Source organism: Pelophylax lessonae, assembly GCF_965119305.1.
Source record: "Pelophylax lessonae genome assembly, chromosome: 1".
Taxonomy (NCBI): Eukaryota; Metazoa; Chordata; class Amphibia; order Anura; family Ranidae; genus Pelophylax; species Pelophylax lessonae.
Genome location: NC_138768.1, coordinates 55488029 through 55509466, shown reverse-complemented (window position 1 = coordinate 55509466; position 21438 = coordinate 55488029). Strand labels below are relative to the sequence as shown.

At 45.3% G+C, this 21438-nt stretch overlaps 1 protein-coding gene across 1 annotated transcript in view; it reads right to left on the bottom strand.

Annotated features, from left to right (window-relative positions):
- Nucleotides 1-21100, bottom strand: part of ME2 (malic enzyme 2) — a 55950-nt gene extending 34850 nt beyond the window's left edge. Inside the window, exons 1-6 of the mRNA XM_082275517.1 lie at nucleotides 20986-21100; nucleotides 19327-19460; nucleotides 12880-13029; nucleotides 11033-11108; nucleotides 5417-5578; nucleotides 5228-5331 (exon numbers count right to left, since the gene is read on the bottom strand). Coding sequence (XP_082131643.1) covers nucleotides 5228-5331; nucleotides 5417-5578; nucleotides 11033-11108; nucleotides 12880-13029; nucleotides 19327-19460; nucleotides 20986-21093 — 734 coding nt within the window. The 5' untranslated portion in view covers nucleotides 21094-21100. The remainder of the gene's footprint in view (nucleotides 1-5227; nucleotides 5332-5416; nucleotides 5579-11032; nucleotides 11109-12879; nucleotides 13030-19326; nucleotides 19461-20985) is intronic.
- Between the last annotated feature and the right edge of the window lie 338 nt (nucleotides 21101-21438).

Below are 21438 nucleotides of genomic sequence, written 5' to 3'. Positions count from 1 at the left end.
CGCCGCCCAGAGGGCTGCACTGTCATGGCCCCTTCTATTTTCAATGGCAAACCACCGTAAAATGGCCAGCAGACTACACATGCATTGAGCACACAGGTTACAAGAAAATAGCGGCACCACAAGGCTCCCAGGGACCCAGGAGGGATCCCGTGGCCTCAGAAAAGTGGCACAGGCAGGAAGGGGGGCCCTGGCAGGAGCCCCCACCAGGTACAGCCCCCCCCCCCCCCTAAAGCCGATCACCCCCCCCAGAATTCTGTTTTTCATGGTCTGAGAGGAGTCCTTCAGGTGCCTTTTGGCAATTCCAGGCTGGCTGTCATGTGCCTTTTATTGAGGAGTGGCTTCTGTCTGGTCACTCTACCATACAGGCCTGATTGGTGGAGTGTTGCAAAGATGGTTGTTCTTCTTGAAGGTTCTCCTCTCTTCACAGAGAAACTCTGGAGCTCTGTCAAAGTGACCATCTGGTTCTTGGTCACCTCCCTGACTAAGGCCCTTCTCCCCTAAATCGCTCAGTTTTAGCTGGGCGGCTCACTCTAGGAGGAGTCCTGGTGGTTCCAAATGTCTTCTATTTACGGATGATGGAGGCCACTGTGCTCATTGGGACCTTCAATGCTGCAGAATTTTTTCTGTACCCTTCACCAGATCTGTGCCTCCATACAATCCTGTTTCTGAGGTCTACAGACAATTCCTTGGACTTCCATGGCTTGCTTTGTGCTCTGCAATCCACTGTTCACCGTGGGACCTTATATAGGCAGGTGTGTCCCTTTCCAAATCATGTCCAATCAACTGAATTGTTGTAAAAACATCTCAAGGATAATCAGTGGAAACAGGATGCACCTGAGCTCAATTTTAAATGTCATGGCAAAGGCTGTGAATACTTACGTACATGTGATTTTTTTTAATTTTTTATTTTTAATAAATTGGCAAAGATTTCAAAACAAACAGCTTTCACTTTGTCATTAAGGGAAATTGTAGAATTTTGAGGAAAATAATGAATTTAATCAATTTTGGAATAAAGCTGTAACACAACAAAATGTAAAAAAAGTAAAGTGCTTTGAATACTTTCCGAATGCACTGTATGTGCAGTGTGCGCGTTAAAGCCCACCCCCTTTGCTGCCATGCATATACATTATGTGGGTGACAAGAGGTTAAAACAGAACTATGGCCATGGTTATGGGAATTCCACTATCTACACATTCTTAACCACTTTACCCCCAGCTCTATTTCGGACACTTTTTGTTCACAAGTTAAAACCAGTATTTTTTCCTAGAAAACTACTTAGAACCCCCAAACATATATATTTTTTTAGCAAAGACTCTGGAGAATAAAATGTCGGTCATTGCAAAATTTTTTGTCACTCGGTATTTGCGCAGCGGTCTTTAAAACGCCATTTTTTTGGAAAAAATTTGAAAAATCACATTTCACTAATTTAAAAAAATACTAAACAGTAAAGTTAGCCCATTTTTTTTGTATATTGTGAAAGAACATGTCACGCCGAGTAAATAGATACCAAACATGTTACGGTTTAAAATTGCGCCCCCCCGTGGGATGGCGACAAACTACGGTCAATAGAGATCTCAATCTGCGACGCTTTAAATTTATTTAACAGTTACCAGTTTTGAGTTAGAGTGTAGCTCTTTTTTTTAAATTATTGGCCACGCTCTGGCGATCGCGGCGATACCTCACATGTGTGGTTTGAACAGCGATTTCATTTGCGGCTCGACTTGCGTATACGTTTTTTTTTGTGCGCGAGCTAACGGGGGCGGCTAAATTTTTTTTTTTCCTATTTATTTTTTCTTTTTTTTTTAACTTTATTACAGGTTTTTAAAAAAAAAAAAAATCTGATCACTTTTATTGCTGTCACAAGCAATGTAAACATCCCTTGTGACAGCAATATGTGTGACAGGTACACTTTATGGAGGGATCGAGGGTCTAAAAGACCCTAGACCCCTCCACTACACTTCCCTGTATGCAAAACGCCAAAAACGGCATTTTTGCATACAGCCGTTTTTTAAATCTGCCGCCTTTTGCGGCACGGTAACCCGGATGTGACGTCATGGACGCCGCCTCCGGGTTACGTCATCGGAGACCCGATCGATGCCGTTTCCAGCATTCATCGGGACTCCATCCAGCCGGCGGACGTGCCGGCTGGGTGCTCGGGGCTCCCGGTGGGACGGGAGCCCCGAGCAAAGCCGCGGAAGGCGGCGGGAGGGGGGGGGGGGACGTCCCCTCCCGCCCCCCCGGGTAACGATCGAGCGGCTCCCGAGCCGCATCGATCGTTACCGACGGAAAGCCGACCGCCGGCTTCAAACAACGGTACCGGGATGATGCCTCTAGCTAGAGGCATCATCCCGGTATAACCACTCAAAGTCAGCCGACGTAGATCTACGTGGCTGGTCGTTAAGTGGTTAAAAAGCAGTATAAAAAAAAAAAAAAAACACACCACACACACTCAAAAAAGCTATCACTGACCTCTGTAGCTGCATGTACTGTGGAGCAAATTATTCTTTAACGACTTGCCGACTGCCGCACGACTATTACGTCGGCAGTCAGCCCCTCACAGGCAGGCCTGTAAGGGTTTAGGGAGCGAGCGCGCGCCGCCAGATGCGCGCTCCCGCTCGGTCACGGACCCCCCAGCGCGTGTGCCCGGTGGACCTGATGTCCGCCGGGTACTCGCTATCGTCCATGACAGCGGGAGAAAGGCAGGCGGCTAGTGTAAACAAAGCCGCCTGTCAGTTCTCCCTGTGTAGGAATGGTGATCAAACGGTTCTACTATGTAGGACCGTTGATTGTTCTTACACATCAAGCCACAGCCAATCACAGTTAGAAACACACCCCTAGGACACACTTAACCCCTCCCTCTCCAATACAGTTAACTCCTTCACTGCCAGTGTCATTACTACATTAATCAGTGCTATACATATGCACTGTTACTGTAAAAATGTCACTGGTAACCCCAAAAGTGTCAAAAATGTCAGTCAAGGGTCCGATCTGTCCGTCCCAAAAAAAAATAAAAAATCGCAGATCGCCGCCATTACGCGTTAAAAAAAAAAAAAAAGACAAAAATATTTCCCCTTGTTAGTAAACGCAATAACTTTTGCGCAAACCAATCAAAATACGCTTTTTGCGATTTTTTTTTACCAAACATATGGTAAAAAAATTGGCCTAAAATGTTAAAAAAAATTTGAATTTCATATAAAAAAAAATTTGAAAAATATTGTTATTTTTGCTAAAATTTACGCTCTTTTTTTTGTTTATAGCGCATGATCAAAAAGACCCACAGGTGATCAAATACCACCAAAAGAAAGCTCTGTTTGTGGGAAAAAAAGGACGTCAAATTTGTTTAGGTACAGCGTCGCACGACTGCGCAATTGTCCGTTAAAGTCACGCAGTGCCAAATCGCAAAATAGGCCCTGGTCAGGAAGGGGGTAAAATCTTCTGGGGCTTAAAGCGGAGTTCCACCCAAAAGTGGAACTTCCGCTTTAGGGAGTCCTGACCCCCCGACATGCCACATTTGGCATGTCATTTTTTTGGGGGGGGGAGCAGGTACCTAGTTTTGACAGGTACCCGCTCCCACTTCCGCTCGGAGCGCCGCGGCGCCCTGAGCGGAAGTTCTCCTCTCCCCCTCCCTCCCTGCAATCTTCTGGGACACGTCAGAGGTCCCAGAAGATTGCCGGCCAATCACGGCGCGCAGCGCGACTCGCGCATGCGCAGTGGGTACCCGGCTGTGAAGCCGCAAACTGTAACAGCCGGGTGCCCACAGCAGTGATGCCGGCGCCGAGGGAGAGGATCGAGGCTTCCGGCGGCCGCATCGCTGGACCGTTGGACAGGTGAGTAAATGGCTGGAACTCCGCTTTAAGTGGTTAAGCTGGTCTGAAACCTATGCTCTTTTTTTTTAATCAATGGAAACACATCAAAACATGTTAACATGGGTGTCAATGAGGACACTAGTCATGACATACTTCAAAACGAATCGATAAGTTAACACCAGTCAAGATTCATTTATATGCATCACAATGCACCGACAAGCATAACATACATGGACACCAATCTTAACACATGCATGGAGATCAGTTTGATTTCAATGGAGGACACATGAAGCAATAATGCAAAGGTATGAATCCTGCCTAAGCCCAAGGCTAGCCATCCAGATGTAGATTTCTTTTGCCTTCAATTCCCAAGGGCCACACGAAAGGGAAATTACTGTTTTCATCCATCCATGCTAAAAAGGAATCTTCACCGCTGGCTATTGTATAATGGCAGCCTCTACTCCAGCAGCTGTAAAGGTGAATGCATCTGATTGGCTTCAGTCATTGTGTGGCTGACAATTTTCCACTGAGCACCTTAGATTTTCCAATCAAAGTTTATCAAGCTTGGTGAGGTCAACAGGGTTTTGAAGGGATTGTAAAAGGCAGAAGGTTTTTTTTTTTTTATCTTAATGCAAAAGGTGCAGGAGCCCTCCTCAGCCCCCCTAATACTTACCTGAGCCCATCTTCATCCAGCGATGTTGCAGGAGTTTCTCAGCTGCCCGTGACTCCCCACCTCCTTGGCTGGAACAGCAGCGCGGTGCGATTGCTTCCTGCTGCTGTCAAAGACATTCAGCCAATCAGGAGAGAGAGAGGGGGTGGGCGGATCGCGGCTCCTTGTCTGAATAGACACAGGGAGCCGTGACTCAGCTCGGGTGTCCACATTCAACAGGAGGGAAGGGCCAGGGGAGCCAATGAGGGACCCAGGAAGAGGAGAATTTGGTCCGCTCTGTGCAAAACCAACTGCACAGAGCACGTAAGTGTAACAGTTTTATTTAGTTAATTTTTTTTTTTAAAAAACGAGACTTTACATTCACTTTAATTCCGTCTGATTTGGCAGAAATTGGCGAAATCACAAAATACATTCTAAAAGTAGATTTTAAAACTTAGACCACCCACTGTTTGTTTACATAAAAATGCTGCTCTCAGAGGAAATACACTTATTTTAGGGTCGCTCTTGTAAATTAAGGATGAACTTCTCCACAATGCAGCAGCTACAGAGGTCAGTAAAGGCTTGTTTAAAACCTCATTTGTGGCTTGTTAAGAATATGTATATATTTTAAGGACTAAAGCCACAGATTGACTTTCAGTGTACTACAACCCAAAGTTACAGGCTTACAACATTTTAATAAACAGAAAGCACCTTTAAAAACTGGAATTACATCACATGATAAATAATGCAAAAACATTTTTTTTTTTTTTACCGGTCAGTGACAGCATCCATGAATTCATCAATAAGATCATCGTACAGCTGGGTGCGGTCCCTCTTCTGATACAGTCCCATATAGAACGGGTCTTTCAATAAAGCCTAAAAAAAAAAAAAATGCAACGTAAAATTTATGCAGGGTTATCTTTTAATGTGCTTACAATGTACCATGTATAAAGAAACCTACCGGATTGTCAGTGCCAACATCAATTACTACCGGGAGACATGACCGAGGGCGTATACCGGCACAAGCTGTATACAGGCACAGTTTTCCAACAGGGATGCCCATTCCATAAACTCCCAGGTCACCAAGCCCCAATATCCGCTCACCGTCTGTCACTACAACCGCCTGAAACCGAAGAAAAGCTTTTATAGAGAAGGCATTTAGTTTTTCAATAAAAGGAGGCAATCAAATATCTATAAGATTTTTTTTTCGTTTTTGTTTTTGCTGTCTGCTTGGAGAGTTTGGTTGGAGTAAAACTCTTTAAAAAGGGAAGAAAATTTCCTTCTTCGACAGTCGTAGCCAGAACAAGGACCGTATTGTCCGGCTCTTAAGACGACTGGGCGTATAAGACGACCCCCCTAATTTTCAAGTTAAAACATAGGTTTTGGGCTATACTCGCCGTATAAGACTACCTCCCTTCCGAGGCAAGGCAACACTATCAAACACCCTATTAATCTCCAAGGTACCATAAGTACCGTTAATGTAATCTTTCATATATCTCCAAGGTGCAGTAAGTATTATATATAATCTCTCAAAGCGCTGGCTGTCTGTGCCCTATTGATCTCCAAGGTACCGTAAATGTAATCTCTTGTATATCTCCAAGGTACCGAAAGCAAGTATTACCGGTAGAAGTAATCTCTCAAGGCGCTGGCTGTCTGTGCGGGAATCCCGTATCTGTATATGTACCGCACTGAGCCAATCACGGTGAGCGATGTATTCTATTATTAAAAGCAAAGCATACTTGGATTGGCGGAGTCAAGTAGGCGGGCTGAGGTTACTCTCTGACTCCGCCAATCTGAGAAGGTTTTGCATTCAATAATAGAATACAATCGCTCACAGTGATTGGCTCAGCGTGGTATACTTTATCGGAATCTACGGCACATATACCGGTACAGGATTCCCGCAAAGAAAGCCAGCGCCTTGAGAGATTACTTCTACCGGTAATACTTATGTTACCTTGGAGATATATGAGAGATTACATTTACGGTACCTTGGAGATTAATAGGGCACATCCAGCCAGCGCTTTGAGAGATTACAGCTACTTACTTACCTTGGAGATTTTTATACTCTGCGTATAAGACGACCCCCCCCCCCATTTTTGAAAATTCGCTATTGTCACACGGATCCTCCTCCTGGCCAATCAGGAAGCGGGTCCGATATGCGCTTCCTGTTTGGCAAGGCAAACCCCATGCCATTGGCCGAGGAGGCGGGAGCGGGAGGACTCGAGGAGACGCCGGGGGATTGAAGAGAAGCCCCCGCCGGGACACTGAGGAGAAGCCGCCGCCGGGACACTGTGGAGAAGCCTCCGCCGGGACACTGTGGAGAAGCCGCGGCCGCTCCAGGTAAGTGTACTGGTCTCGGGGGGGGGGGGCACACTGCATTGAAGGGGGCACGCACGTTGGTCTCTGCATTGAAGGGGGCACGTACGCTGGTCTCTGCATTGAAGGGGGCACGTACGCTGGTCACTGCATTGAAGGGGGCACGCACGCTGGTCACTGCATTGAAGGGGGCACGCTGGCATCTCTGCATTGAAAGGGGGCACGCTGGCATCTCTGCATTGAAAGGGGGCACGCTGGTCACTGTGCATTGAAAGGGGGCACACTATACCTTAATTACTGAAGGCCCCTTTCACACTTTTGCGACCTCAAAGTCACGCAATTTTTTACAGCGTTTTTTGCCGCAAAGCAATGCCGATTACATTTTTTTGTTTGCGCCCCCCCCCCCAAAATTTTAAAGTACCAGTCGCCACTGCCGATAAATGTGTTAATCTTTTCCCTGCCAGCCTCTTCATGTCTCTCACTCAAAGTCCCAAACCTTTCTTTTTTTACATTGAACAGGGATGGAGACGCATGGAAAGTCCCACCGTGCGCCTCATTCAAAGTCCTACACCTCCCCCCTTCTTCAATGTTCCCTCAACTGCCCAGCAGTCCGCACAAGACTGAGAATATTCCCAGATTTAGAAGAGCGTCATTCTTGTTACAGTTCGGGCTCATTCATACTAGCAGTTGGAGGTGTTAAAACCCTGCGGTTTACTGCCCCCACCTCTCTCCCTTTAGCTGCAGATGGCAGTGGCCGGGGCTGTACACATGTTGTGGTGCGATGTTTCGCTTCCTGGCCAGAATCATACCCCCTCTGCTACTTTCGATGGGCGCTACCGATCGCAGATTGTTCTTTAGACAGCAACACTAGTGTGACCGAGCCCTTACAGTCTATGGTAACTTGACTTTCAATATTAAATTCTGCATTTCACAAACATTAACAGTGATGCATGATTACATTGAGGTTATTAATTGAATTTGAGTGATCAGCATGTTGGAAATTTTGGATTGAAACCCATGCATGCCCTGCATTTACCTGGAGAGGGCAAATCTGGTGCAGCCATAGGTGTGCACAGCTTATTGCATTAGGGTTTGCACCCCAAAGCTCTAACACACATGCATTTCTCTGCTGCCTCAGGTGCACTGGACAGTGAATGAATGGGAAGTGCTCTGTGCCGAGTGGCTTCCTGTTCATTTACAAACTAAAGCTTCAGCTATGAATGAACACAGTGAGTGAGTGTGTCCACTGTGTTCATTTAGAAAAGGAAGGGTCTGGTTAATGACAAAATGACTAGCCCCTTCCCCCGCTCTTCATCCTGAAATATCCCCCGCAGTAGGCGGGGAGTGAGGAGAGGAGGGAAGCCAGCAGCACTGCGGGTGGAGGCACAACATGGGGGGGAGCGGCACCACATGTAGTGATTACGGTGTGCCTAGGCACACCCCCTGCGCACGCCTATGGGTGCAGCTCTGCACAGCAACCAATCAGCTTCCAGGTTTTATTGTCAAAGCTTAATTGAACAAGCTGAAGTTAGAAGCTGATTGGCCACCATGCACAGCTGCACCAGATTTCGCACTTTAGTAAATCAACCCGATAAGCCCAGGAACTTGTATATTACATTTTCCTTGGATTCTGAGGATCTGTAGACAGTTTACACACACGCCTTTCAATTTCCTGAGATAAGCGACACTGATGTAAGGTGGCCGGATGCCAAGTATTCATAGCTGTAGAAAGTTGGACTCAAGAGTTCAAAAGTTTACTGCTGGTGCCTGCCAACCTCCTTATCTGTAACAGTGAGGCGTGTGCCTGTGCGCAGCCAAGGGCGATGTTAAACCCTGTCACCTATAAGCCTTCCAGGATAAAAGGATTTCGTCACTCCTTCTTCCCCCGTGCCATCCCATAATGCATCAAGACTGCATAGACAACCCTCTGTTGGCACGGTCTGTCTGCACTGTGATTTGGCTATGTGTGTATTACAGGCATACTGAAGGAGTGTGGAATATACAATCATTTCATGGATATTCATGGCGAAGCCTACCAGAACAACAGAGCAATGTCAGCTGGCCAATATCGGTGGTGTCGACCAGACCCACAGCTCAAATTTCAGCAGGAATTAACTGAAATTGGAGCCGCATATGGCAGACCTAAAGAGTAAAGTCCCTTTTATACGTGCGGACCGATCGGTCCATCTGTCAGTTTTTTAGGTGGACCTGATCAGACCATTCCTTGCCCTCTATGGAGCTGCAGATGTCTGTCAACACCGGCCGCGTTTCACTAAAAACAGACGGATGGGGGATGGGATGACAGTCAGATAGAACCAGGCAGGTAATCTGTTCCCATCCGATCGCCTATAGGAGGAGAGCAGGTTGTACCCGTGTCCACTCTGCATCAACAGAGTGGAAACAGACCTGTCATCTGCCTGCTGGCAGACTGTCAATGTGAAAGGGGTCTAACTCCACTTTTGTAAAAAAAAAAAAAAAAAAAAAAAAAAAGAAAAAACATTCCCCTCTAGCTGATCAATCTACATTGCAAGGATTTTAACAAACTTTGTTGTTTCAGATTCCTACCCGATTCTTCTCTGAAGAGGGAATCTTAATAGGAGTGACTTTTTCATTATAAATCAGCTGACGCACTTCCAGTGTTCTAGTGAGGAAAGTTGCAGGGTCTGCATCCCTTTAGAAGTGATTAACCCTTTGGGAGCATCTTACCAAAATTGACATTTTTGTTGCAGAGGATGTCTAAAATCTGACTTGTATCTTCGTGCAGACTTCTGAGAAAATCAGCGAGCCAATCACACAAGCAAGAAATGACATTTCTGGGATCATTCTTGTACTAATGGTGTACGGAATGCCTCCAGGTTGACATATTGCATTGAATTTTATAGAACAGGGGTGACAAACTCAATTTCATCAAGGAGTCACATAAGCAGTAGGATTGTCCTCAAAGGGCCAGTTGAACCACAGGTGCCCTACGGGCAGGGTTCAGGAGTGTGTTATGTACAAAGTACAACCCAACCACAACCCTCCTCAAAGCTTTCTCGCATCACTCTCTCCTTATCTGGCTCTAGTACTTCTCTGTGTAGGAGGCTCTGCCTCGCCTTTCAAAGAGATTGTTCTCTTTCTCAGATTCTGGAGATCTGTCCCTGCTGTCAGTGTGTGTAGAAATTAGGGATCGACCGATTATCGGCAAAGCTGATATATCGAGGGCCAATATGCACTTTCCCCGAAAAAAAAAAAAAAAATTTATATAATATATATATATATATATATATATGAATTGGCCCCTGAAGTTACCGCTATTGCCGATATTTTGGAAAGTGCTTGTACCGGAGTGATGCCTGCAGCTAGAGGCATCACCCCGGTACCGGCGTCCATAGCCAACGGTCAGCTGTCTTGTAATGACAACCGATGCGGCTGAGAAGCTGCTTGGCTGTCATTACAAGGAGTGGGACGCCCCCTCCTTCCACGGTTCGCCTGGATCTCCCGTCCCATCGGGAGAACCGGGCACCCAGCCTGCACTGCCACCAAAGACCCGATCAAAGTCGCATTCGGCTTTGATCGGGTCTCCATGCAAAAACCCGGAAGTGATATCATGACATCACTTCCGGGTACTGCAAATCACAGCATTCAAAACAGCCAAACTTGGCATTTTGAATGCTTTTAAGTGCAGAGGAGGGGTTTGGGGTCTTATAGACCCCCAGATCCCTCCACAAGAGTACCTGTAAAGTAAAAAAAATTAAAAATATAATTTTTTTCTAAATGTACGAAAATCTCAGCCGATACCGATATGCAATGTCCAAAATATCGGTATCGGCAGCGAAAAAATATCGGTCGATCACTAGTAGAGATCTGTTAGTTGCGGGAGCCACTGTGTTTGCAGGAGACAGCGGGGAGCAGGAGCTGAGGGTCGCAGCTAGAAGTGGTGGAATGGAGTTTCACCATATTCCGGCTGCAAACCTGGGTGTGAGAGCAACTTGACAAGGCCTGGAGGGCCAGATTCAGCCCACAGGCCTTGCGTTTGACACGTGTGTTATAGAAAGTTACAGTGTTCCAGATTTAAGAAAAAATACCATTTTTAAACAGCAATTCCAATATGGCTTGTAGCAGTTATTTTTTTATTTTATTTGCCATTTTTTTTCTCCATGAAAGTGGAGTTACACTTTAAGCATCTTCATCACATTTATATCCAGTCGGGGTACAGATTAACAACTTGTAAGAGTTACTTTCTCAGGACAATTAATCACCATGTTCTCCATATACTCACCTTTACATCATTCTCTGGCCAGTTTTCCAAAATGGATCGGATATGTCCTTTGTCTAAGATAGAAATGTACAAACCCCTGCAAAAGCAAACACAGAAGCAAAGAGTTTTGTCATTAGAGTGAAGACAAACCTGAGGACATTTTTAGAAAAGGGATGCTGGGTAAAGCTAATTTGTTGGACCTCTTGCACACAGGACGTCTAAAAACTCCATGGTTCTAGGCATTCAAGGTAGGGCTGCACGATATTGGAAAAAAAGTACATTGCGATATTTTTTTTTCCCAACGATATATATTGCGATATTGAAAGAGCCATCAATCCAGGCTAAATACAGGGTTAATGTTACTGTAGGGATTCAGTGCAGCAGCCTTCTTCTGATTGTACTACAGGGCAAGCCAGGGTAATGTTACTGTAGTAGGATTTGGGAAGTGTTGCAGCAGCCTTCTTCTAAATGTCATTGCAGTTGCACCATACAGGGCAGGCCAGGGTTAATGGTAATGTAGGGAACTGGGTGGACACTCCAGGGAACTGCAGGTTAAAGCGGAGTTCCGGGCACAGGAGTCATTTTTTACTAAACATACCCCCGGGACAGTCAGGGCTAGTACATTCCACAATGGCTAGCCTCTGATCTGTCCCGGTTCGCACTTACCTTTTAGAAGAAATACTTACTTATAAAATTTCTTCCACAGCGTTTCCATCTCTCTTGTGGGCAGCTGAAGCCGGCGCGGCCCTCTTCTGTGTCTTCTTCCGCGTCTTCTTGTCCCAGAATGCGCCTGCACCAGCCCCTCTCGTCATTTCCGGCGCGGCGCCGCATTCCTCCACAGCTTCTGGGCATGCCCAGAAGCTGTTTAGCAGGGGAATGCAGCGTCGCCCGGAAATGATGAGCGGGGGCGGTGCCGTCGCATTGATTCCTGGGAGCGATGACGTTCAGCTCCCAGGAATCATAGCGAGACAGGAAGTGACGGGGTGAGCCGCGGCTCCGAGGGAGGAAGTACTCTGAGGTGAGTATCTTCGATCTTCAATTACAAGGTAAGTAAACAAAAAAAAAAAAATAAATAACTATCCAATTCCTTTTCAGGTGAGGTCTACCTAGCGGAGGGGCACAAAAAAAAAAGATATCGTTTTTGTGCCCGGAACTCCGCTTTAATAAGATGATCATGACAGTGTGACTGTGCTGTGGAACTTAAGCATAGGCAGAGAAATCGGGACTCACAGTGGTGGAAGAAGAATACAGCCCGACCGTCCCGCATGTTAAGTCCATCCTGCAGCTCTCCTGACTGAGCAGTGAGCGCGGCACAGCGAACCAATCACGTTGTGAGTAGCGGCACAGCGAACCAATCAGGTGTGCAGGCACGCGTGATTGGTTCCCTGTGCCGCTGCTCAGTCAGGAGAGCTGCAGGACGGACTTAACATGCGGGACGGTCGGGCTGTATTCTTCTACCTTCCTTCACTGTGAGTCTCCAATATCGGCTGATCCGGCGATGTGACTATCGCCCACGCCCGCGGCACGATATTTGATGTTACATTGAATATCGTTCAGCCCTAATTCAAGGTGGAGGGGGGAATCCTCACTGCTGAGCTGTTGTATTGTGACAGAACACACTGATCAGCATTGCTGGCTATAGTCGGCGGTGCTGATTGAGTAGCATTTATCTGACAGGCTGGGTGTACAGAAGCCAATCAGTAGGTTGACTTTTGTGCAACCACTGTCCCTATGCATGGATCAACACACGGCTGGCCCCTGCTGAACCGCACAAATTTCGATCCATGTATGGCCAGCCTAATATGTTAACATTTCTAATACAGCATAACACAACTAGGAAAAAAAAAAATGTATAAATAAATACTAACTTTGGTCTCCTGAAGATATGTCCATACTGCGAGCAGGCCAGGCCGACGGTGGGGGTGTAAACAATGGGCATTAACCTCTCAATCTCATCCTGTAATACTCTGTAGAAGAGCTTCTCATTCCTCTCCTGAATCCCCATTACGTAGATGTATCTGAAACAGACAAGTCAATGTAAGACTGATGGCTTGGAGAGAAATAAAACCAAAACTCCACGGACGTGTAACAAAACCAATTAGATGGTCTAACAAACAGAATAAATGTGAAGGTATATACACAACAGGAGAGGAAACAATGGCAGAAAGTCTACTTATGCCTCGTACACACGCAACGATTATCGGCCGACCGATCGTCCGACTTTTGTCCAGAGTGGTGTTTTGTTGGTTGGAATGTGCCTAGACTGCACACTAATTTTCTCGGCCAACAAAAACCAACTTCAGAAGTGATGTCATGTGCTGGTTTACTTTCCCTGTGTTTTTTCACCTGTGAGCATGCCCAGTCTTGCTCATTAGATTTTTGTCTTCCGAAATCTGTACTGACTGACAGAAAATCGGCCGTTGTGTTGACGCCAACAAAAATTTTATAGTCTGCACACCAGATTTTTTTCGGCCGAAAAGTCGGAGTCGGTTGTCGGAAGCATCATACTAACAAGCCAAAAATCGTCCGATCGGGCGTTCGCCGAAAATTCACGGCCAATTATCGACGCGTGTGTACGGGGCTTTAGACTACCTAAAGAGGCAGTCAAGACCAAAAAAAAAAAAAAAAAACCTGTAGGTATTTAGAGGTGCCTCCATATATCTCCAGCAACCGCCCTACCTCTAAGGCCATTATGAAAGGTAAAAGTACTTCCTAATAGTGCTGAAAATGTGCCAAACACAAGCCCAGTGGGCCAGGCCATTTCATGTGGCCCTCACAAATCTTCAGCTACAGCAACCCCTAATCTCCGCCCCCACCTTGTCTCAATAGTCGGCAGCAGAAAGGAGGACAGAACTCCTCCGCCAGATCCTGAGCTTCTCCATGCAGCCACAGAGAGGCTCGTCTCCGCCCACCTCTGGTCTCAACATTCAGTAGACTCTGGCAGTTGATTTCAGCTCTTAACTGGTCCTCCTCCAGACCCTGCACTTTCTGCTTCCCATCTACCCCAGCTACTTCCTAGCAGCAGCACAAGGTAAGACTCCCAATTCCCTAAATGTGTTGCGTCCTGGGCATGGACTTCGTCACGGTGCAATGCGTTTGGGGAATTAGGAGCCAGCCCCTTGGAAGCTATTCCGCAGCCACTGCTAACTATATGATGCACGCTGGGACCGTGTTATCTGCCCATTACACCGGAACGGTTGAATGCCATTTATGTGAGTTTACAACCTAGGTTTTATCTGCTTTTAATAAAGAGTATATGAATAATCGCTAGCTTGGTCTCCTATACATAAGCCTTCATTTTAGCCGAGATAAGTACACTCATGGCTTTCTGACATGCAAGATAGACAATCATCTTGGTGTGTACGGGTTTAATTATAATACTTAGGGTCTCATGTACTCATTGCTGGACGATATATCTGCAGATCATTGTATTAGGGGTTCTTTACAGGATTGGGAGGCCGCCTTACGCTATACTTTTGTATGATGTAAACGTGTACAGCTGTTTTTTTTTTTTTTTTCTATTGTTTTGTGTTTTTTTCTGTTACGTTTTGTTACTCAACGTAGGTCTAGAAAAAAAAAAAAAAAAAAAAAAAAAAGCTTTCAATAAAAATTGAGGGGAAAAAAAAAAAAAAAAAAAAGCATACAGAGAGCACTAGATATTTCTCTTTTATTTTCATATACTGATCATGGAGATCATGTATCTGTAAAAGGATGTGTTGAAGAGAGCGCAGAGGTTACACCCATTAGGAAACGGCGTGTTTAGACCTGCTGGTAATACAGCGGTCTAAGGCTACGTTCACATGTGGGCGCAGCGGATCACGGGCAGAATCACCGCGATTCTACCCGTGATCTGAAAATCATTGCAAATCACGGGACGCCTGTGCGATGCCCGTGATTTGCAATGGCACCCCAAACGCTGTGCGATGTTGCCACGATTTCCGCCTGCCGAATCGCGGTAACATTGCGCAAACAGAATCGCGGTACGCCCCCAAAAAAGGTACAAGAGCTTCTTTTGTGCGTCATGTGTCCCGCAATTCTGTTTGCGCGATGTTACTGCAATTCGACAGGCGGAAAATCGCAGCAACATCGCACAACATTTGGGGTGCCATTGCAAATCACGGGCAACGCACAGCCGTCCCGCGATTTGCAATGATTTCCGGATCGCGGGCAGAATCACGGTGATTCTGCCCGTTATCCGCTACGCCTACATGTGAACGTAGCCTAAGTGTAAGGTGAGCTGCCATCTCATCACTGGTGGAGGATTTCATGAGCACTTTTGCATAAAAGTATCCCTTATACACGGAGGTGGAAGATATAAGAAGCTTTAAGGCCCCTTTCACACTTGTGTGACTTGAAAGTGGCGCAATTTTGACTGGGCTTGAAGCAATGCTTATGTCTTTGGACCTCAAAACGCATTAAAAATCTGGCCAAAGTAGTGCAGGGACTACTTTGCAGTTGCTGCAACTTTAAGGTGCGCATATATAAATGGGTATCATTGGAAAACATGGCGAACGACATGTCGTGCAACTCTGATGTCCAAAGTTGCATGACAAGTTGCACAAGTGTGAAAGGGGCCTTACACACGTATGTTGAAAGGAGCACATGAAATGTTGATTTGAAGCAGCCTAGTTTGGTTAATATGGTTTCATTTTTTGGACACTAAGGGCTCTTTCACACGGCGCTCCGTATGTCCGCAAATCATCCTATTTTTTTGCGAACATAATGTAAGTCAATGGCATTGCGGATGTCAGCGGAATACCATCCGCTGACATCCGATTTTCTTCCTTTCAGTTCTGTTCCGTTTTTTGGAACGGAACAGAACCCTATTTTTCCTCCGTTCAAAAAACGGAAAGGAAGCAAAATCGGATGTCAGCGGTGTCATCCGCTGACATTCGCAATGCCCATAGACTTACATTAGGTCCGCACGTCATCCGCTCCGTGAAAAAAAAAAAAAAAAAGTCCCGCAGCGGACAAAAACAGCGGAGCGCCGTCTGAAAGAGCCCTAAGGGTCCATTCACACTAGCGCGACTTGTCAGGCGACTTGGTCGCCTGACAAGTCACAGTCGGTCGCTTGCCATTGAATAGTACAGGACCCGTTCTAATAGGAGCGACACAAGTCGCTCCGACTTAGAAAAAGGAGAAAAAGGGTCCTGTACTACTTTGGGGCAACCTGGAGGCGACTTGCATTGACTTCAATTATATGAAGTCTGTGCAAGTCGCGCCGCGACTTCACAGGTCGCCCCACAAAATCCTGTCGCGCCAGTCTGAATGGGCTGTAAGGGCTCTTTCACACAGGCGGACCGTTCAGATCCGTCTGTCAGTTTTTTTGGCGGATCTGAACGGTTCCCCCATGCATCCCTATGGGGCATCGGATGTCAGCAGAGACATGTCCGCTGACATCCGATCCGATCCGTCCAGGATTTCCATCCATCCAGCAGATCGGATGAGAACCGACCAACGGTCCGTTCCCATCCGTTATCCCCCATAGAGATGTATGGGGAACTGACCGCTGTGTCTCCGCACACAGTGCGGAGAACAGCTGTCATCCTCCTGCTCAGTGGGGGATCGGCGGATCGATCTCCCGCTGAGAAAAACGGAGTCTGTCCTACGAACGGATAGTGTGAAAGGGGCCATACCCACTGATTATTACTGCTATTTATTTTTTGGACACTTATTTTTTGGACACTATTGTTACTGATCCAGTTATGTTATTTTTTTTCTTTGATACACATTAATTTGTCTCAGTTGTAACTTTTTGTGGACACTTACACAGGATGGTGTTACTTTGTTACCACTTGCACTGCACTATTTATGTAGTTTTGCTGTATTGAAAAGTGGGGTGAGAACACATGAGAGTGAGCAGCAGATGGGGAATTTTATTTTTATTTTATTTTGATTAATTACACGAGGGAAGGCTGCACAGATTAAGCTTTTTTTTTTTACTTTGCAAAAGTGCGTTTTCAATTTTTTTTACATACAGCAAAAATCTGTCCAAAGTGAAACTTCATTCAATATATTTTTTCTTAGAATGCAACTTGCATTTATTTTAGAAAGAGATAAGCAATGGCTGCCTCCATCTTTCCCCCATGACAGATTTCCTTTAAAGCTGAATTCTGGGATAAGCAGTCATGTGACTTCTTTCTTGAATCTTGATGTGCTTTGTACAATTCTACCAGATCTGTGTAGTAATCCAATGTGGAACTTTAAAGCGCAACTCCACTTTTGTTGAGAAAAAAAAAAAAAAATCCCCTCTGGGTGGTCTCTGTACATTGCAGGGAATTTAACAAACTTTGTTGCAGGCTTCAAACCTTTGATTTTCCTGAAGAAACAGCTGTTTGTCTATGTGCAGAGTGCATGTGAATGGGAGTGATTTAACCACCTCCTTCCCAAGCCTATTCTGACACTTCCCTTCTATTTTTTTTTTTGCTAGAAAATTATTTAGAACCCCCAAACATTATATAATTTAAGCAGAGACCTTACAGAATAAAATGGTGTGTGTTGCAATTTTTTATGTCACATGGTAATTGCGCAGCGTTTTTTGTTTGTTTGTTTGTTTTTTTTACACTTTTTACATTTTTCTTTTTTTTTGCTACAAACTTTATCACTATCACAAGGGATGAACAACATCCCTTGTGATAGCAAGGGCCGTGACAGGTCCTCTTTATGGAGAAATTTGGGGTCTATTAGACCCCAAATCTCTCTTGTGGCCCCTCCATGCAGCTGATCAGACCAAGATCGGTTATCGGCTGCTTCTCTGGCTGCCGGTGGCCAGATAAACAAAAGGGGCGGAAATGGAAGTGATGAATACTCGTCGCTCCTGGTTTCCAGGGTTACAGAGAAAGGGGAATGATGTCAGTGCCACTCTCTCTGTACCAGGCAGCCATCGCCGCCGAAATTTGCTGGAATCCATACACAGGTTACCTTTCATTATCCCATGTCTTACCAGTCTTATTTTTGATGCCTGTGATGAAGAATAAAATTAGAGTGCGGTCACTTTCTTCTATGTTTGACTAGCCATCGCCGCCGACCGCATCTCTCCCGGCCTCCGCAATGCCTGCCTCCTAAACTCCTTGCAGGTGTTTAGGAGGCAGGCATTGACATTAACAAAAATGCCTGTAATCAGCAAAAAAAAGAAGCTCATGTACTTTTTTGAGCTTCAGGCCTTTTGATTCAGGAGACAAAAACGCTCAGATGTGAACAGGGGCCATTGAAATGAATGGGATTTTGCTTGTTGGGCATTTTGGAGACTTCAGAGATGAGCGTTTTACGAGCTGAAATATGCTCAGATGTGAACAGGGCCTTAAGGAATAGATTTTAATGACAGATTTTATGTCTGCAGCTCAGCTTTAGGACACTCTTGTAAAGGCAGATGGTGTGCATCCACTCTGAAAACATTTGAGGTCATTGATCTGCATTTCCATGGCTTAAAATAACACACAGCCTTTCAAAGAAATATTCACATTGGCCTCACAGCAAAAAACTACAGTCAGTGTAATTGATTTTCTATCTGACCTCCATGTCCTTCACAATCCTTCACTATTAACCCTTTGTTAAAGGGTAACTCCACTTTCGTGGGGAAAAAAAAAAAAATAGCAAATAAAGAAAAAAAAAAAAACAACACAAATCATATTGTAATTGAATGTTATTAAAAATGACCTTTCCTTTTCAATCTGCAGCTGTTGTAATTTTCTGAAAATGCAATGCAATATGGCCGCCTGGAGTTGTTCTGTACACAGAATGTACACTGACCACACCCCCAGAAACATTTCCTGCTTGTGTGATTGGCTCACCAATTTTCCCAGAAGTCTGCCTAAGATACAAGTCAGATTTCTGGCATCCCCTGCAACAAAAAACTGAATTTTTGTAAAATCTTACCTGTAAAATTCCTTTCTCTTACGTCCTCCGACAGTCGCCCCTATTGGGTATTGACTTCCGCTCCAATAGTGATGACTTAGAGGAGGCGGCGACTGTCGGAGGACGTAAGAGAAATGTCATTTTTGGTGAGATACTCCCAATAGGAACACGCCCAGCAGATTTCCTCAAAGCCCTGCAGCTGCCACAGCTGATAGACAATTATGAAACCGCTCCCATTAGACACACTCAGCACAGAGGAACAAACAATGATTTCTTCAGAACAACAAAAGGTAGAAATCTGCAACAAAGTTTGTTATAATCCTTGTAATGTACAGAGATCACCCAGAGGGGAATTGTTTTTTCTCAACAAAAGTGGAGTTACGCTTTAAGCCCAAAGCAATTAACAGTTTTCATCACAACCCACTTAGTGGTCCCAAAATCCCGTGCACACTATAGCATACTTTCCCAGGGGGTCCTTCATCTTTCTCAGGTTTTTGTGGAATCTGGCTGCCTGGATGTCCTGGGTCTCAATCTTGGAGGGCAACAAACCTTGTAATCCAAGGATCTGCCTTTCCTGCAGCGTGAATGCCATTCCCTAAAACAGACATAAGAAGATTAGTGGTAGGCCGGTTAGCTGCAACATATGAAAATCATAAAAAAAAAAAAAAAAAAAGAAAATAAATTACTTACTGTATATATTATTTTACATGCGGTGTTGTCAAAAAATGCCTCTGCGCATGTGCAGTACATAACTCCACTCCAGCCGATATCCCAATCAGCTGGAGTGACGATGACACTGGGCATGCGCAGTTTTTTGGAGGCATTATCCGACAAGAGGCAAACTGCAGAGGGTGTAGAACCAAAATGCCAGATTCTGCCAAACTCTCTGCACATGCGCGCAACGGAAAACTATTCCAATTGGGCCCATTATTCTTTTTGGGAAATTGGGGGAAATATTGTCGCGAGTACAGTGCATGTCACACAGCACTGATGTAAGGGGGCACTGATATGGACACCTGATGTAAATTGGCATTCTGATGGGGACACCTGATGTAAATGGGCATTCTGATGGGGACACCTGATGTAAAGGGGCACTCTGATGGGGACACCTGATGTAAAGGGGCACTCTGATGGGGACACCTGATGTAAAACACCCTGTGTGATGATATTTAAAAGAGATGTATGGCTCCCCCCCCCCAATTATACTAACCTAGGTGGATGCAGTATTAGTCCGATGCTGCATCTGTCCCCTGGCTCTTCTGCACTGAGAACCGAGCGATTGAACACCAAGGATCGCTTGGTTCTGACAGCTCCCTGAGTGGAGAGCTGCTTACATAAAGGTGTCCCCATCAGAGTGGCCCTTTACATAAAGGTGTCCCCATCAGAGTGGCCCTTTACATAAAGGTGTCCCCATCAGAGTGGCCCTTTACATAAAGGTGTCCCCATCAGAGTGGCCCTTTACATAAAGGTGTCCCCATCAGAGTGGCCCTTTACATAAGGTGTCCCCATCAGAGTGGCCCTTTACATAAGGTGTCCCCATCAGAGTGGCCCTTTACATAAGGTGTCCCCATCAGAGTGGCCCTTTACATAAGGTGTCCCCATCAGAGTGGCCCTTTACATCAGTGTACAGATATACTTCAGTGTGTTCCCCTCAGAGCTGTGTGTACATGTTCTGTACTCACGACAATATTCCCTCAATTTCCCAATAAGAATAATCCGCCCAATAAGAATAGTTTTCCGTTGCGCGCATGTGCAGAGAACACAGTAGAATCTGACATTTCGATTCTTCACCCTTCGCGCTTTCCACGGTTTACCTCTTGTCGGATAATGCTTCTGAGAAACTGTCTAAAGCATTTTTCGACAGGACATCAGTCTGCAAACAGGGAAAGTTGAGAAAAGACCCGGTGACCTACCTTGTAAAAAAATTGCTGAGAAATTTCTATTAGAAGGCTTTCAAGTGTACCAGATATGAGGCCCAGGGAGCCAGCTTACGGAATTGGCAAGAGTCAGATACAACTGAACAGATACATACATACTGTTATCAGTTACTACCCTGAATAAGGTCACATGGGTTTGACAAGGATGGACTATTCCCACGTAAATCCAGTGAAGCTCCTCACCTTGTTGGTCCTTGGACTAAGTAGAAGCGCTTTCCCCTTCTCCTTGGTATGTACGGAGCGGCGTGCCGCGGTGCCCACATTTACCAGAACTCGAAGTCTAGACAGCATTTTGGAAACCTGATAACAGCAGCAGGAAATGAAAATAAATTTGTGGTTTGAATCACCAAATAAATGTATCTTGTTCATTATTTAGATCACACATTAATATAAACGGACATTGCAGAGATTGGTAGCAGGCAGGTGTATGGCGAGGTGGAGGCCGAGGTGATGCCAAAATGTTTTACTTGTTTTTTTTTTTCCAATTAATAGATTGTAAAGTCTGTTTTTTTTTTCCCCCTATAAAAATAACAAACATGTTATACTTACCGTATATACTTAAGTATAAGTCGACCCGAATATAAGCAGAGGCCCCTAATTTTACCACAAAAAAATGGGAAAACTTTTTGACTCGAG